The sequence below is a fragment of the Mobula hypostoma genome, chromosome 10 (assembly GCF_963921235.1).
Source record: "Mobula hypostoma chromosome 10, sMobHyp1.1, whole genome shotgun sequence".
In the NCBI taxonomy this organism is placed as follows: domain Eukaryota; kingdom Metazoa; phylum Chordata; class Chondrichthyes; order Myliobatiformes; family Myliobatidae; genus Mobula; species Mobula hypostoma.
In genome coordinates this window covers 114,143,674-114,157,595 of record NC_086106.1, presented here as the reverse complement: position 1 = coordinate 114,157,595, position 13,922 = coordinate 114,143,674, and the positions used below count along the sequence as shown (strand labels likewise).

At 41.4% G+C, this 13,922-nt stretch overlaps 2 protein-coding genes across 4 annotated transcripts in view; one reads left to right on the top strand and one right to left on the bottom strand.

Annotated features, from left to right (window-relative positions):
• LOC134353128 (phosphatidylinositol 3,4,5-trisphosphate 5-phosphatase 2-like) overlaps positions 1-11,207 on the bottom strand; it is a 211,326-nt gene extending 200,119 nt beyond the window's left edge. For all 3 annotated transcript variants that reach the window (XM_063061064.1, XM_063061068.1, XM_063061066.1), the window contains exon 1: positions 11,046-11,207. The gene's annotated coding sequence lies outside the window, so the exon portion shown is untranslated. The remainder of the gene's footprint in view (positions 1-11,045) is intronic.
• The window catches only part of LOC134353129 (beta-arrestin-1-like), a 76,605-nt gene that overhangs the window by 8,811 nt on the left and 53,872 nt on the right, over positions 1-13,922 (top strand). Inside the window, exons 2-6 of the mRNA XM_063061069.1 lie at positions 1,387-1,432; positions 3,629-3,659; positions 4,109-4,169; positions 8,334-8,378; positions 13,309-13,505. Of these exons, the coding sequence (XP_062917139.1) occupies positions 1,413-1,432; positions 3,629-3,659; positions 4,109-4,169; positions 8,334-8,378; positions 13,309-13,505 (354 nt within the window). The 5' untranslated portion in view covers positions 1,387-1,412. The remainder of the gene's footprint in view (positions 1-1,386; positions 1,433-3,628; positions 3,660-4,108; positions 4,170-8,333; positions 8,379-13,308; positions 13,506-13,922) is intronic.

Sequence of the window (13,922 nt, the reverse complement as noted above, 5' to 3'; positions counted from 1 at the left end):
AAGACTACAGGAAACTTCCCCATTACCACAGAAAGATAAAACAAGAAGACATAGATTTATGGTAAGAGGTAAAGAGATTTAGAGGGGATCTGAGCAGAGACACTTTCATCCAGAGAGTGATGAGCATCTCGAATACACTACTTGTCCCAATGCCATATTCAAGTTTACTGACAACACCACTGTCACAGGCTGAGTCAAAGCCAATGACTAATCAGCATACAGGAGGGAGACTGAAAATCTGTCTGAGTGGTGTCACAACAATAACCTCTTTCTCAATGTCAGCAAGACCAAGGAGCTGATTATTGACTTCAAGAGGACTAAAACCAGACAGCCAGTCCTCATCAGAGGATTGGAGGTGGAGAGGGTCAGCAACTTTAAATTTCTTGTTGCTATCATTTCGGAGGACTTGTACTGGGCCCAGCAATTACGAAGAAAGCACGGCAGTGCCTCTACTTCCCTAGGCGTTTGAGAAGATTCGGCATGACATCTAAAGCTTAGACCAACTTCTGTAGATCTGTGGTGGAGCTTATGTTGTCTGGCTGCATCACAAGTACGTAGAAATCTACAGCATATTGCAGTCCTTTTGGCCCACAATGTTGTACCAACTATGTAACCTACTTAAGAAACTGCCTAGAATTTCCCTACTGCATTGTCCTCTATTTTTCTAAACTCCATGTACCTATCTAAGAGAATCTTAAAAGACTCTGTTGTATCCGCCTCTACCACCTATGCACCCCCACTCTCTTCGTGAAAATCTTACCTCTGACATCCCCCTTTAACCTTCCTCCAAGCACCTTAAAACTATGCCCTCTCATATTAGCCATTTCAACCCTGGGGAAAAAGCCTCCGGCTATTCACATGATCAATGCCTCTCATCATCTTATACACCTCTGTCTGGTCACCTCTCCTCCTCCGTCACTACAAGGAGGAAAGACCGAGTTCATTCAACCTGTTCTCATGAGGCATGCTCTCCAATCCAGGCAACATCCTTGTAAATCTCCTCTGCACTCTGAGTGTGGTGGAAGCAAAATCACTGACAGCATTTAACAAGTATTTATACAAACTCTTGAATTAGCCAGGTATAGAAGGCAATTGGCCAAGTGCTCGTGGATGAAATTAATCTGAGTCAGAGTGGGCTGAATGGCCTGTTTTCACTCTGAAAACATCTAAGTACGTCTAATCTATTCTGTGTGACTGGGATGCACATACATATCAGACTGGAGCTGAAGTCACAATACCTGTAAAAGTGTGTGACTATTTGGTACTTCTGATATAACAAAACCTCTTAATGAAGTTGTCCTGTGTTAAATCTTAGTATTTATAACAGACTATACATACTTGGATATTAACATATTAAACATACGTTCTGGCTATTCTTTTTTGCAGGTCTCTGTATCCAGCAGCTTTCCAGCATGAGTCAAAAGACAGGAAAGTGAGTAAAATACTCTCACTTTAAAAATCTGGATCCATTTTCTTTTTAGTAGTTTTTTACGGTTGTCTTAAGTTTAAGTTTATTGTCATTTTCAACTGTATGCATGTATACCACCAAATGAAACAAGGTGCATAACACAGTACAAATAATTCACACACAACATGTAAAGTAATATTCTCACAAATAAATTAACAAATACTAAGGTGCATTTATGAAAGTAAACAGTACAATGCCACTGATGCTTCATGCGTGGTGAGACCTGAGTGGTGGTAGGGATTTCAGTTGTCTTACTGCCTGGGAGGAAGAAGCTGTTTCCTATCCTAACAAACCTCGTCCAAATACTATGGTATCTCCTGCTTGATGGTTGTTGATCAAAGTGATTGTTGGATGAAACACAGGGATCATTGACAATTCTGAGGGCCTAGCATATGCAGAGCTCCTGATAAATATCTCGGAAGGGTGGAACAGAAATTTCTCAAAATTGAAGAAAAAGTTGAACGACAAATATAGACACGATTACAACAAACTGATGGAGCCCAACCCTTAGATTCTCCCAACATAGGAAACATCCTCTCCACTTCCACTCTATCAAGGCTTTTTACCATTCGATAGGTTTCAATGAGGTCACCCCTCATTCTTCTGAATTCCAGTGAATACAGGCACGGACTCATCAAGCACTCTTCATATGACAAGCCCTTAAAACCTGGAATCATTTTTGTGAACCTCCTTTGAACCCTCTGCAGTTTCAGCACAACCAAAGTGCATGACCATATATTTCCAAACACTGTATTCCTTTGCCCATTCCTTTATTGCTGAGGATGTTCTATGAGTCTGTGGTGGCCTGTGCTATCATGTTTGCTGTGTGTACTGGGGCAGTAGGCTGAGGGTAGCAGACACCAACAGAATCAACAAACTCATTTGTAAGGTCAGTGATGTTTATGGGGATGGAACTGGACTCTCTGACAGTGGTGTCTGAAAAGAGGATGCTGTCCAAGTTGCATACCACCTTGGACAATGTCTCCCATCCACTACGTAATATACTGGGTGGGCACAGGAGTACATTCAGCCAGAGATTCATTCCACCTAGATGCAACACTGAGCGTCATAGGAAGTCATTCCTGCCTGTGGCCATCAAACATTACAACTCCTCCCTTGGAGGGTCAGACACCCTGAGCCAACAGGCTGGTCCTGGACTTATTTCCTGGCATAATTTACATATTACTATTTAATTATTTATGGTTGTATTACTATTGAATTATTTATGGTGCAACTGTAATGAAAACCAATATCCCTCAGGATCAATAAAGTATGACTATGACTAAGACTGTGACTATTCCTTTGCCATTTCTTTGCCCATTCGCCTAATCTGTCTAAGTACTTCTGTAGGTTCTCAACTTCCTCAAAACTACCTGCTCCTTCACTTATCTTCATATCATCTGCAAACTTTGCAACAAACCATTCAATTCCATCATCCAAATCATTGACGTATGACGTAAAAAGAATCGATCCCAACAGAGACCCCTGTGGAACACCAGTCAACGGCCAGAAAAGGCTCCCTTTATTCCCACTCTGCTTCCTGCCAATCAGCCATGCTAGAACATTTCCTGTAATACCATGGGCTTCCAGTTTGTTCAGCAGGCACAGGTGTGCAATCTTGTCAAAGGGCTTCTGAAAATGCAAATACACATCAACTGATTCTCCCTTGTTTATCTTGCTTGTTATTTCTTCAAAGAATTCCAACAGATATGTCAGGCAAGATCTTCCCTTGAGGAAACCATGCTGACTACAGCTTATTTTATCATGTTTCTCCAAGTACCCTGGGACCTCATTCTTAATAATCAACTCCAACATCTTCCCAACCACTGAGCCTATAATTTCCTTTCTTCTGCTTCTCTCCCTTCTTGAAGAGCAAAGTGATATTTGCAATTTTCCAGTCTTCAGAAACCATCCAAATGTCAAAATTTGAATTGAGAAAAATAATTAAATAAGCTTAACTTTCATTTAGTTGGAAAATCATTTTTAAATTAAGCTAGTGGAAATTTTATGCGCCTTCAGGAAGTTGAATGATCGCCGTTGGTGAACCCTCCCTAATGAGATTTTAATTTTTCTATTGCAAAAACCTGTAATGATACTTTGAGATTAATACTGGAACATTACAGTCTGGATGGATAATATTTTACTTTTCGATTTTTACAGGGTTTTCAAAAAGACCAGCCCCAATCAGAAGGTTAGTGTAAAAAGTTGTAATAAGTTGGAATAAAAACAGCAATGCTTGTAACACTTAACAGATGAGACAACACTCATGGACAGAGCAACAGATTTGAAGGTTCAGGTCTATAATGACTTTAATGAAATATCACCGGTTTGAAAGGTTTCTCTGTTTCTCTCTCCAGAATCTGGGGATTCTCACTAGCTGTTGTTTTTATTTTGCAAGGTCAATATCAGGCCTCGTCGATCATTCTGGATGAAGTTTTCATTCAGTACTAAGCTATTAAATTTCTAACTTCAGCATTTTATTTCATTTCAGTTTATAATAATGAACAGCAACTTGCATGCTATTACTGTCACTATGGAATACTGGGATTAATTTTGACTTTTATTCGTGATATTTATTCACATGGAGTTTTTTGGAGTAAGTTACAAACGTGTTGGGTAACACTCATTTCCTTTCATCAGCTCTCACTCTACCTGGGAAAGCGAGACTTTGTTGACCATATTGACAAAGTGGATCCAGTTGGTGAGCAACGACCATTATTTACACATTAGTAGCAATAGTGTAACATGAGTGTGCATAAACATGTCTGTGAGTAAAGAACACGTGAATGCTTGGTCATGTACATGCATGTATGCGAGTGTATGAGTGCGTGTTTGTGTGTGCATGTATGTACGATTAACAGCCACTTCGATAGGTACCTCCTACACCTAATAAAACGTCCGTGGTCTTCGGCTGCTGTAACCCATCTACTTTAAAGCTCGACATGCTGTGTATTCAGAGAGGGTCTTCTACTGTTGTAGTGAGTTGTTATTTGAGTTACTGTCACCCTCCTGTCAGCTTAAACCAGTCTGGCCATTCTCCTCTGACCTCTCTCATTAACAAGATATTTTCACTCACAGAACTGCTGCTCACTGGATGCTTTTTTTTTGTTTTTCACACCATTCTCTGTAAACTTTACAGGCTGCTGTAAATGAAAATCCCAGGAGATCAACAGTTTCTGAGATGCTCTAACCAGCCCATCTGACATGAACAATCATTCCGCAGTCAAAGTCACTGAGGTCACATTTCTTCACCTGGATTCTAGCCCTCCATTAATGTACCTATCCAAATTTCTCTTAAATATTGAAATCAAACCTGCATCCACCATTTCCACTGGCAGTCCATTCCACAGTCTCACCAGCCTCTGAATGAAGAAGTTCCCCCTCATGCTTCTCTTAAACATTTCACCTTCCACACTTAACCCATGACCTCTATATCTAGCATCATCCGAACACAATGGAACAAACAGGCTTGCACTTACCCTGTCTGTACCTCTATCAAATCTCACCTCATTCTCCTTTGCTCCAGGGAATAATGTCTTAACCCGTTCAAACTTTCACTATATCTGAGGGTCACAAGTCCTGGCAACATGTTGAAAATTCTCCCTGCACTCTTTCAATCTTTCTTACATCTTTCCTGTAGATAGGTGACCAAAACTGTCGACAATGCTCCAAATTAGGCTTCACCAATATCTTACACAACTTCGACATAACCTTCCATCTTCTATACTCAATACTTTGATTTATAAATGGTAATAAGCCTAAAGCTCTCTTTATGACCCTATTTAATTGTGATAACACTTTGAGGGAAATTACAGATCCATATTCCCAGATCTCTCTGTTCTGCCACTCTCCTCAGTGTCTTACCGCCACCTTGGTTTGTCCTCACAAAATACAATACCTCACACTTGTCTGCATTAAGTACCACCTGCCATTTTTCAGCCCATTTTTCCAGCTTTGATAGCCTCCTTCGTTGTCCACTACACTCCCAGTCTTGGTGTCATCTACAAATTTGTTAATCCAGTTTATCACATTATTATCTAAATATTTGATATAGATAGAAAATGTGCCCAGCACCATTGGGTGTGAGTCAGGGCTTTTGATTTGCACGTGGGTGGAGGAAGCACCCAAGGAAAGGATGTAAGCATGTTTCAGTTCCAGACTGATACAACAATAAAAAATCTCCTCTCCTCTTGAATGTATGGATCAAATACTGACAGACTTTGGGACAACGTTACCACGTCTAGCCAATTAAAAAGGCCAAAAGTCCAAAAGCAACCTATACAAAATGCTGGAGGAATTCAACAGGTCAGAGCAACACTCACAACACGCTGGAGGAACTCAGCAGGTCGGGCAGCATCCATGGAAAAGATTGGTCGACGTTTTGGGCCGGAACCCTTCGTCTGTAGGACTGTAGGGGGAAGGGGCAAAGGCCCTATAAAGAAGGTGAGGGGAGGGTGGGAAGGAGAAGGCTGGTAGGTTCCAGGTCAGGCAGCATCTATGGAAATGAGCAAACAGCCAATGTTTCTGGTCTTGGCCCGAAACGTCAACTGTACTCCTTTCCATTGATGTTGCTTGGCCTGCTGAGTTCATCCAGCATTTTGTGTGTGTTGCCTGGATTTCCAGCATCTGCTGAATTTCTCTTGATTGGGAAATAAAGATGTTGGTGAGTTTTCTGGACTGTGGCATCTACGTGATTGGACCAAGACAGATTATTAATGACGTTCACTCCTTGCAACCTGAAGTTGCCAACCCTTTCAAATTCAGCTCTGTTGATGTAGATAGGGATATGTGCACCAAACCTCTTCCTGAAGTCAGTGGCCAACTGTTTGAGGAAAAGGCTGTTGTCGTGAGGTCATGTTACAAAGCTTCCTGTACTCCGACTCATCGTTATCTGAGCTATGGCCCACTGTGGTGGTGTCATCTGCAAACTTGTAGATGGAGTTAATGCATAATCTGACCATGTGGTCATGAGAGTACAGGGAATAGAGAAGGGGGCAGAGGATGCACTTTGTGGTGCACCAGTGTTGAGAATAATCTATCCTTGCTGATTGGAGTGAGCCTCATAGACCACCATGTTTCTATGGCCAATGCCCACTCTGTGCAAGTTGAAAGATCACAGGCAATGAGTTGAAAAGCAGACAAAACATATATCGCTAACAGGAAGCCGGGTATAACATTCACACATGCGAATACAGTCTAAGATAAGATCAGACTTAGCTATGGTAGCAGTCACATAGACCACATTGTGTTCGTACATTGACGTGTTTTTACATGCGATACAGAAGCTGCCTGCTATTTATATCCCCATGTGTAATGACAAGAAAAAATGATAATTCTTGCAATCACCTGTCACATTAAGGTATGAAGTAAGGGACTTATAATCTATTTTCCAGAACTTATAAACCCCACCATGACAATTGGAGGATTCTAATTTAGTTATGTAATCTGGAGTTAATAAACTATATTCGGATAAGAGGATTTTTTGGAGGAGAAGACTGTCCAGCTAAAAGAGACTAAATAGTTTGGGCTTGTATCCATTGGAATTTGGAAGATTGAGGGGTGTTTATTCAAACAGTTAAGATCATAACAGGTCTTGACAAAGTAGCCGATGGGATATTTTTATTAGTGGGAGAATCTTGAAAAAGGGAACCTAACTAGAAGATAAAGATCCAGTCAGTTAAGTGTGAGGTAAGTGAAAACTTCTTCTCACAGACAGTGCTGTATCTCTGGAGTTCTCTGTCCTGGATATTGTATCACTAAGAGTATTTAAAGTGGAGGGAGGTATGGAGAATTGAGACAGAAGAGTTGAGGCCAGTAGAAAAATTATCCATAATCATGTTAAATGGTAGAGAAGCCTTGAAGGGCCCAGATACCTAATTCTGCTCCTATTTCAGAACAAAGGATTGTATAGCATAGTACAGGCCCTTTGGCTCACAACGCTGTCCCAACCTAAATAAACCTACTCCATGTGCAATCTCGAGGTTGCATACAGTATACATACTTTGATAATAAATGTACTTTGAACTTTGAATCTAACCCTTCTCTCCTATATAGCCCATAACCCTCCAATTTCTTACAACCATATGCCTATCTAAATCTCTTTTCAACGTCCCTCTTGAGTCAGCCTTGATCACCACCACCAGCAGAGCATTCCAGGCACCCACAGCTATCCATGTAAAAAACTATCTTGGACTTCCCCACTCATCTTAAAAGGATGTCCCCTGGTATTAGGCATTGTTGCTCTGGGGCAAATGTTCTGGCTGCCCATTGTATGGTGCCTGTTATCACCTTATACACCTCTATTAATTTGCCTCCTTAGCTCCAAAGAGAAAAACCTTGGTTCATTCAAGCTTTCCACATAAGACATTCTCTAATCCAGGTGGCATCCTGATAAATCTCCTCTACACCTTCTCTAAAACTTCTACATCTTTCCTATAGTGAGGAGACCAACTGAACACAATAAATGTTCTTGTGGGTCTTGTGATGTATGTCAGTAGTGATGTCCAGAAAAGTACTAATTGTGTTTGGTTTATGAATACATACTAAGAGTTTTATCTATCCTTATTCAGTCTGGTCCATATCTCCCTAAAACCACAGCAGTGCAGTCGACTCTCACCCTCCTAGTAAGTCTTTCAGTTCAAGGATAATTAGCTTTGCCATTGATCCTTATCAATTAATTTTTTAAATGTGTTTTCCAGTAAGTCATAAAGAGACAATGGAACATTGATTTAAAAACTATGAATGAATATAAATTCTATGACACTCCCAGGTTAATCGATGGTAGAATTCAGAAATCGCATTTCTGGGGTCAATAGGTTGCATTCACACTGTTACTTTACAAGTTATTTTGGTTTGTTTCTTGCAGATGGAGTATTGCTGATTGACCCAGAGTACCTAAAGGACAGGAAAGGTAAGGACGCTGAGCTGATACGCTGCACTTGTACGCTATTCCAGTTCCCAGTGACATAGATAGATTAGAGATTAGCTTTCTTTGTCACATGTGCATCGAAACATACAGTGAAATGCATCGTTGGCACCAAAATCATATCAGCAAAGATTATGCTGGGCAGTCCCCAAGTGTCCCCATGTTTTTGGCCCAACAACTTACTAATTACTACCCATATATCTTTGGAATGTGGGAGGAAACTGGAGCACCTAGAGAAAACCCACATGGTCACGGGGAGAACGTAAAACTCCCTGCAGATAGTGTCAGCGATCGAACTCCGAACTTACAGCCAGTGCTGAAAAGAGATATGCTAACCTTATGCTACAATGCCATCCGTAAACTGCCCCCGATTTATCTGCTGACCTCTGATCCCTGTTTGCACCCTGGGTTTCAGCAGTAAGTACATCATAAGAAATGGCTCAACTCCACTGTGTCTTGTGTTACTCACTGTCACTTAGGTAAATTTGCTCTTGAATGTACGTTTCCTTTGCTGAAAATGACTTATTCATGGATTATTGGAGTGCTTGTTGTGTGACATGAGCCACACGTTCGCAGAAATTGAAAAGCTGCAGATGCTGGAAATAAATTTTAATGAAGCAGGAAAAGTGGAAATACTCAGCATCTATGGTAGAAAGAACAGAATTAATATTGCAGGTCTGATGAAGGGTCTTCAATCTGAAATATTAACTGTTCCTTTTTCCTCAGATGCTGTGTATCTACCAAAGGTTTCCAGCACTTTCAATTTTCACTTCTTAAATCAGCTCTCTTGCACTCAGGGTGACATCTTCTGAAACATTCGCACTGCAGTTTACTGTCAACGGCCACATTACTAGGTACCTCCTGTACCTAATAAAGTGGCCAGTGAGTTTATGTTTGTGGTCGTCTGCTGCTGTAGTCCATCCACTTCGAGGTTCAACATGTTCAGCGTGTGGAGATGTTCATCTTCACACCACTGCTGTAACTTGTGAATATTTGAGTTTCTGTCAGCTTGAAACAGTCTTGCCATTCTCCCCCAACCTCTCTCATTGAAAGGGCATTTTTTGCCCACAGAACCGTTGCTTACTGGAAGTATTGTTGATTTTTGCACCGTTCTCTGTAAACTCTAGAGACTTAAGGCTGATTTATACATGTGCGCACTAGCTTACACCATAACCTACGCAAGTGGGCTACGCCGTTGTGAGCATTTATACTTGTACATTGGTGAGTCTGCGTCGCTCTGCAATTCACCGCCAAAACACTAGTTGGTGGTGGGGTTTCTATGCCACTGTGTTGAGTTTCTTCGTGTTGAAACTCAAAACAAAGAAACTCAAACTTCAAACAATGGCGACTGAAATTGAATGAGGGTGAATTTTCTGTGCTTGTCCGGCCACTGAGAGGTGTGGATGAGGAAATGCATTTCAAATATTTTCAGATGTCGGCAAGTAGATTTGACGATTTGGTTCATCATCTCCAACCATTTATTTCGCATCAGAGTACGCACAGTATGCTCAGAGACCGGCAATCACCATTCCAGTTTTAGCTTCAGGTGGAAGTCAACAGGCTGTAGCAGCTAGCTACAAACTGGCGCCAAGCACAGGGTCCTCCATAATTTCGGAGGTCTGTATAACTTTATGGAAAGCATTGCAGCCAGAGTTCCTTCCCTGCCCTTCAGTCGCCCTATTGCAGCGTAGGATGAAATGCGATGCTACCAAGCAGACCAATCACAGTTGTTGAAGTCTACGTCGCCGCGATGCGTAGTTACATTTTGGGAGAGGTGCGCGTTAGGCTACGGCATAGGGTTCTGCATAGAGTACATCATAGGGTATGCCGCTATGGCATACATTTGACGCACAAGTATAAATCAGCCTTTAGTCGTGAAAATCCCAGGAGAGGAGCGGTTTCTGAGATTTTCTGGTACAAGCAATTATTCCATGGTCAAAGTCATTTAGATTACACTTCTTCCCATTCTGATATTTGGTCTGGACAAGATCTTGATCATATCAACATGTTTTTATGCTTTGAGTTTCTGCCACATGATTAGCTGATAAAATATTTGCATTAATAAGCGGATGTAGGGATTTACCTAATAAAGTGGCCACTGAGTGTATATTCTAGTGATAAATTCAATGCATGGGATTTAATTTTGGCTGTCTACTGATTGGGTGAACAATCTTGTCCCTGACAAGAGAAACAAATGAAACAGAATAGATCCAAATCTGGGCCCCTTTGTCATTAATGTCAATGCCCAGCTTTAACAGCTCACAGATTTTAACCTTGTACTTCAAATCAACCCCTCCCCCACTGAAACAAACATTTAGTATGGATGTTCTGTACATTTGACAGTCTGACAGAGCTTTGTGAATCCATGGTGTATGGACCTTACACATTTCCAGAATCATTCTTACTTTAGAAGTACTGACTAGGAGAATGGGGATATTAAACTCGTTGACTACGGTCAACTGCACACGGTTAAGATCTTGTACTCTTAGCAGCCTTAAAATAATCTGTTCTCACACCGTCTATTTGCAAACTGTATGCAAACAAATGCAAAATATGACATTAAGCTGAGTAACAATTTGTAACATTTCTAATGCATGGGTTTTCAAAAAGGCATTTCTTTTCCCTCAAAAGAAATTTTTAAAAAACACTTACCTTTTATGGAACTAATGCCGTGCAGTCCTGGTTTGGGGTTGGTGGTGTGAGAGGGGGTAAAAGTGTTAGGAAGTCAGTGATAATTTATTTACTCACGCTACCAATTTTAAGGAAAGTTTTATGTTGCCTAATTGTAGTTTTAACCAGCAGGTTGAAAGAACTCACTAACTCCAGGGTGCGTAAATACACTGGGCCACCTGAACACTCAATTTCTATTTGTGGACATGGTTTATGATTAATTTGTAAGCTTCACAAGTAGATATAACCCAATATCTGCAGCTTGATAAGGCTACAGTGCAGGGAAGCAGGTAAAGAGTGTGATTTGAAAAAAAGAAACTTGTATTTAGAAAACATAGAAAACCTACAGCACAATACAGGCCCTTCAGCCCACAATGCTGTGCTGAACATGTACTTTAGAAATTATCTAGGGTTACCCATAGCCCTCTGTTTTTCTAAGCTCCAAGTACCTATCCAGGAATCTCTTAAAAGACCCTATCGTATCTGCCTCCACCACCGTTGCCAGCAGCCCATTCCACGCACTCACCATTCTCTGCGTGAAAAACTTACCCCTGACATCTCCTCTGTACCTACTTCCAAGCACCTTAAAACTGTGCCCTCTTGTGCTAGCCATTACAGCCCTGGGAAAAAGCTTTTGACTATGCACATGATCAATGTTTCTCATCATCTTATACATCTCTATCAGGTCACGTCTTATCCTCTGCTGCTCCAAGGAGAAAAGGCCAAGTTCACTCAACCTATTCTCATAAGGCATACTCCCCAATCCAGGCAACATCCTTGTAAATCTCCTCTGCATACTTTCTATGGTTTCCACATCCTTTCTGTAGTGAGGTGACCAGAACTGAGCACAGTACCCCAAGAGGGGTCTGACCAGGGTCCTATATAGCTGTAACATTACCTTTCAACTCTTAAACTCAATCGCATGGTTGATGAAGGCCAATGCACCATATGCTTTCTTAACCACAGAGTCAACCTGCGCAGCAGCTTTGAACGTCCTATGGACCCAGACCCCAAGTTCCCTCTGATCTTCCACACTGCCAAGAGTCTTACCATTAATACTATATTCTGCCATCGTATTTGACCTACCAAAATGAACCACCTCACACTTATATGGTTGAACTCCATCTGCCACTTCTCAGCCCAGTTTTACATCCTATCAATGTCCCTTTGTAACCTTTGACAGCCCTCCACACTATCCACAACACCCCCAGCCTTTGTGTCATCTGCAAATTTACTAACCCATCCCTCTACTTCCTCATCCAGATCATTTATAAATATCACAAAGAGAAGGGGCCCCAAAACAGATCCCTGAGGCACACCACTGGTCACCGACCTCCATGCAGAATATGACCCGGCTACAACCACTCTTTGCCTTCTGTGGGCAATCCAATTCTGGATCCACAAAGCAAGGACCCCTTGGATCCAATGGCTCCTTACTTTCTCAATAAGCCTTGCATGGGGTACCTTGTCAAATGCCTTGCTGAAATCCACGTACACTACATCTACTGCTCTTCCTTCATCAATGTGTTTAGTCACCTCCTCAAAAAATTCAATCAGGCTCATAAGGCACGAGCTGCCTTTGACAAAGCCATGCTGACTATCCCTAATCATATTACGCCTCTCCAAATGTTCATAAATCCTGCCTCTCAGTACAGTATTTATTAGAGAACATTCCGAGGAACTAGGACTTCAGCACAAATGGATCATGTATGAAGTCCGATGATGCTACATAGACAAAGTATGTAAGTTAACATATATAATTCATGAATGTATTTTGGTGATACTGTGATCCACAACTGCTTGAAAGATCTAGGATAATAGGAACATGAAAAGGTTGCTCAGTTCTTTGAGCTTGTATCATCATTCAAATAAAATATGTGACCTATATAGCTTCCATGTCTACATTGGTTCTGAAAACCTAAACGCTCATGCCCAACAAATATCAATCAATATTAGATGTCAAGTGTTTCAGTTTGCTTTGCAAGCCCCTCTTCCCCTTCACTGACTAATTAAAAGGAGAAAGGTTCACATAACATGGAGCCAAAACTGTCCCCTGTTCTCATAGCATATGTCACCCTCCCCAGCTAATTCAGAGATCATGGGCTCTCTTTTAGTCTTATAGTGGCAACTTCTCTTTGTGGCTTGATTATGTACTTCGCTCAAGTGCTTTATATTTGGAATGCCATGTTTACCATAGTTTTTCCGGTAATCGCTTACCAAGTTCTCCGAATTTCAATTTACACAGTTTACGTGACGTTGACGTGTGCATTCCGATATGGCCGTGATGATTTGGACGTTATTGGCCTTAGTTTCCGAAAGGATATTTACACGGAGGCAATCCAGGTCTATCCACCACTTCCCAAAAGCAAGAAGCAACTGACCTCACTGCAGGAGAAAATGATTAACAAACTGAAGGAGAACTGCTACCCTTTCTGCTTTGAGGTGGGCTCTAATAGTACAAATAGTCACATATGCTATTTAGGCTAAGGTTAGGGAGCTCTCAAGGTCTGACAGGCCTCGACAACTGGAGTCTATTCATTGGGCAGGTTTACAGCTTTGATTGCTGGCTTGTGGGATTGAAGGTCAGGGGAGGAATGCTGATGAGGAGCTGGGAGGCAGAATTCTGCTCCCTCTGAGAAAATTTGCTGCAGACCTTTCAGTCCAAAGACTCTCAACTGTTAACCTGTTTATGGACCAGGAAAATTACCTCCCTAAAACATTGTAATGACAGATCCAGAATGCAGATTAGACAACCTGCTCCCTTTGATGTATTGCTATTGAAATGCCAATTCCCCATCTGTTCAACCTTTATTAATGTTCCCACTTACTTTGTCACAGGGGCCCTATATTAACTGCTCC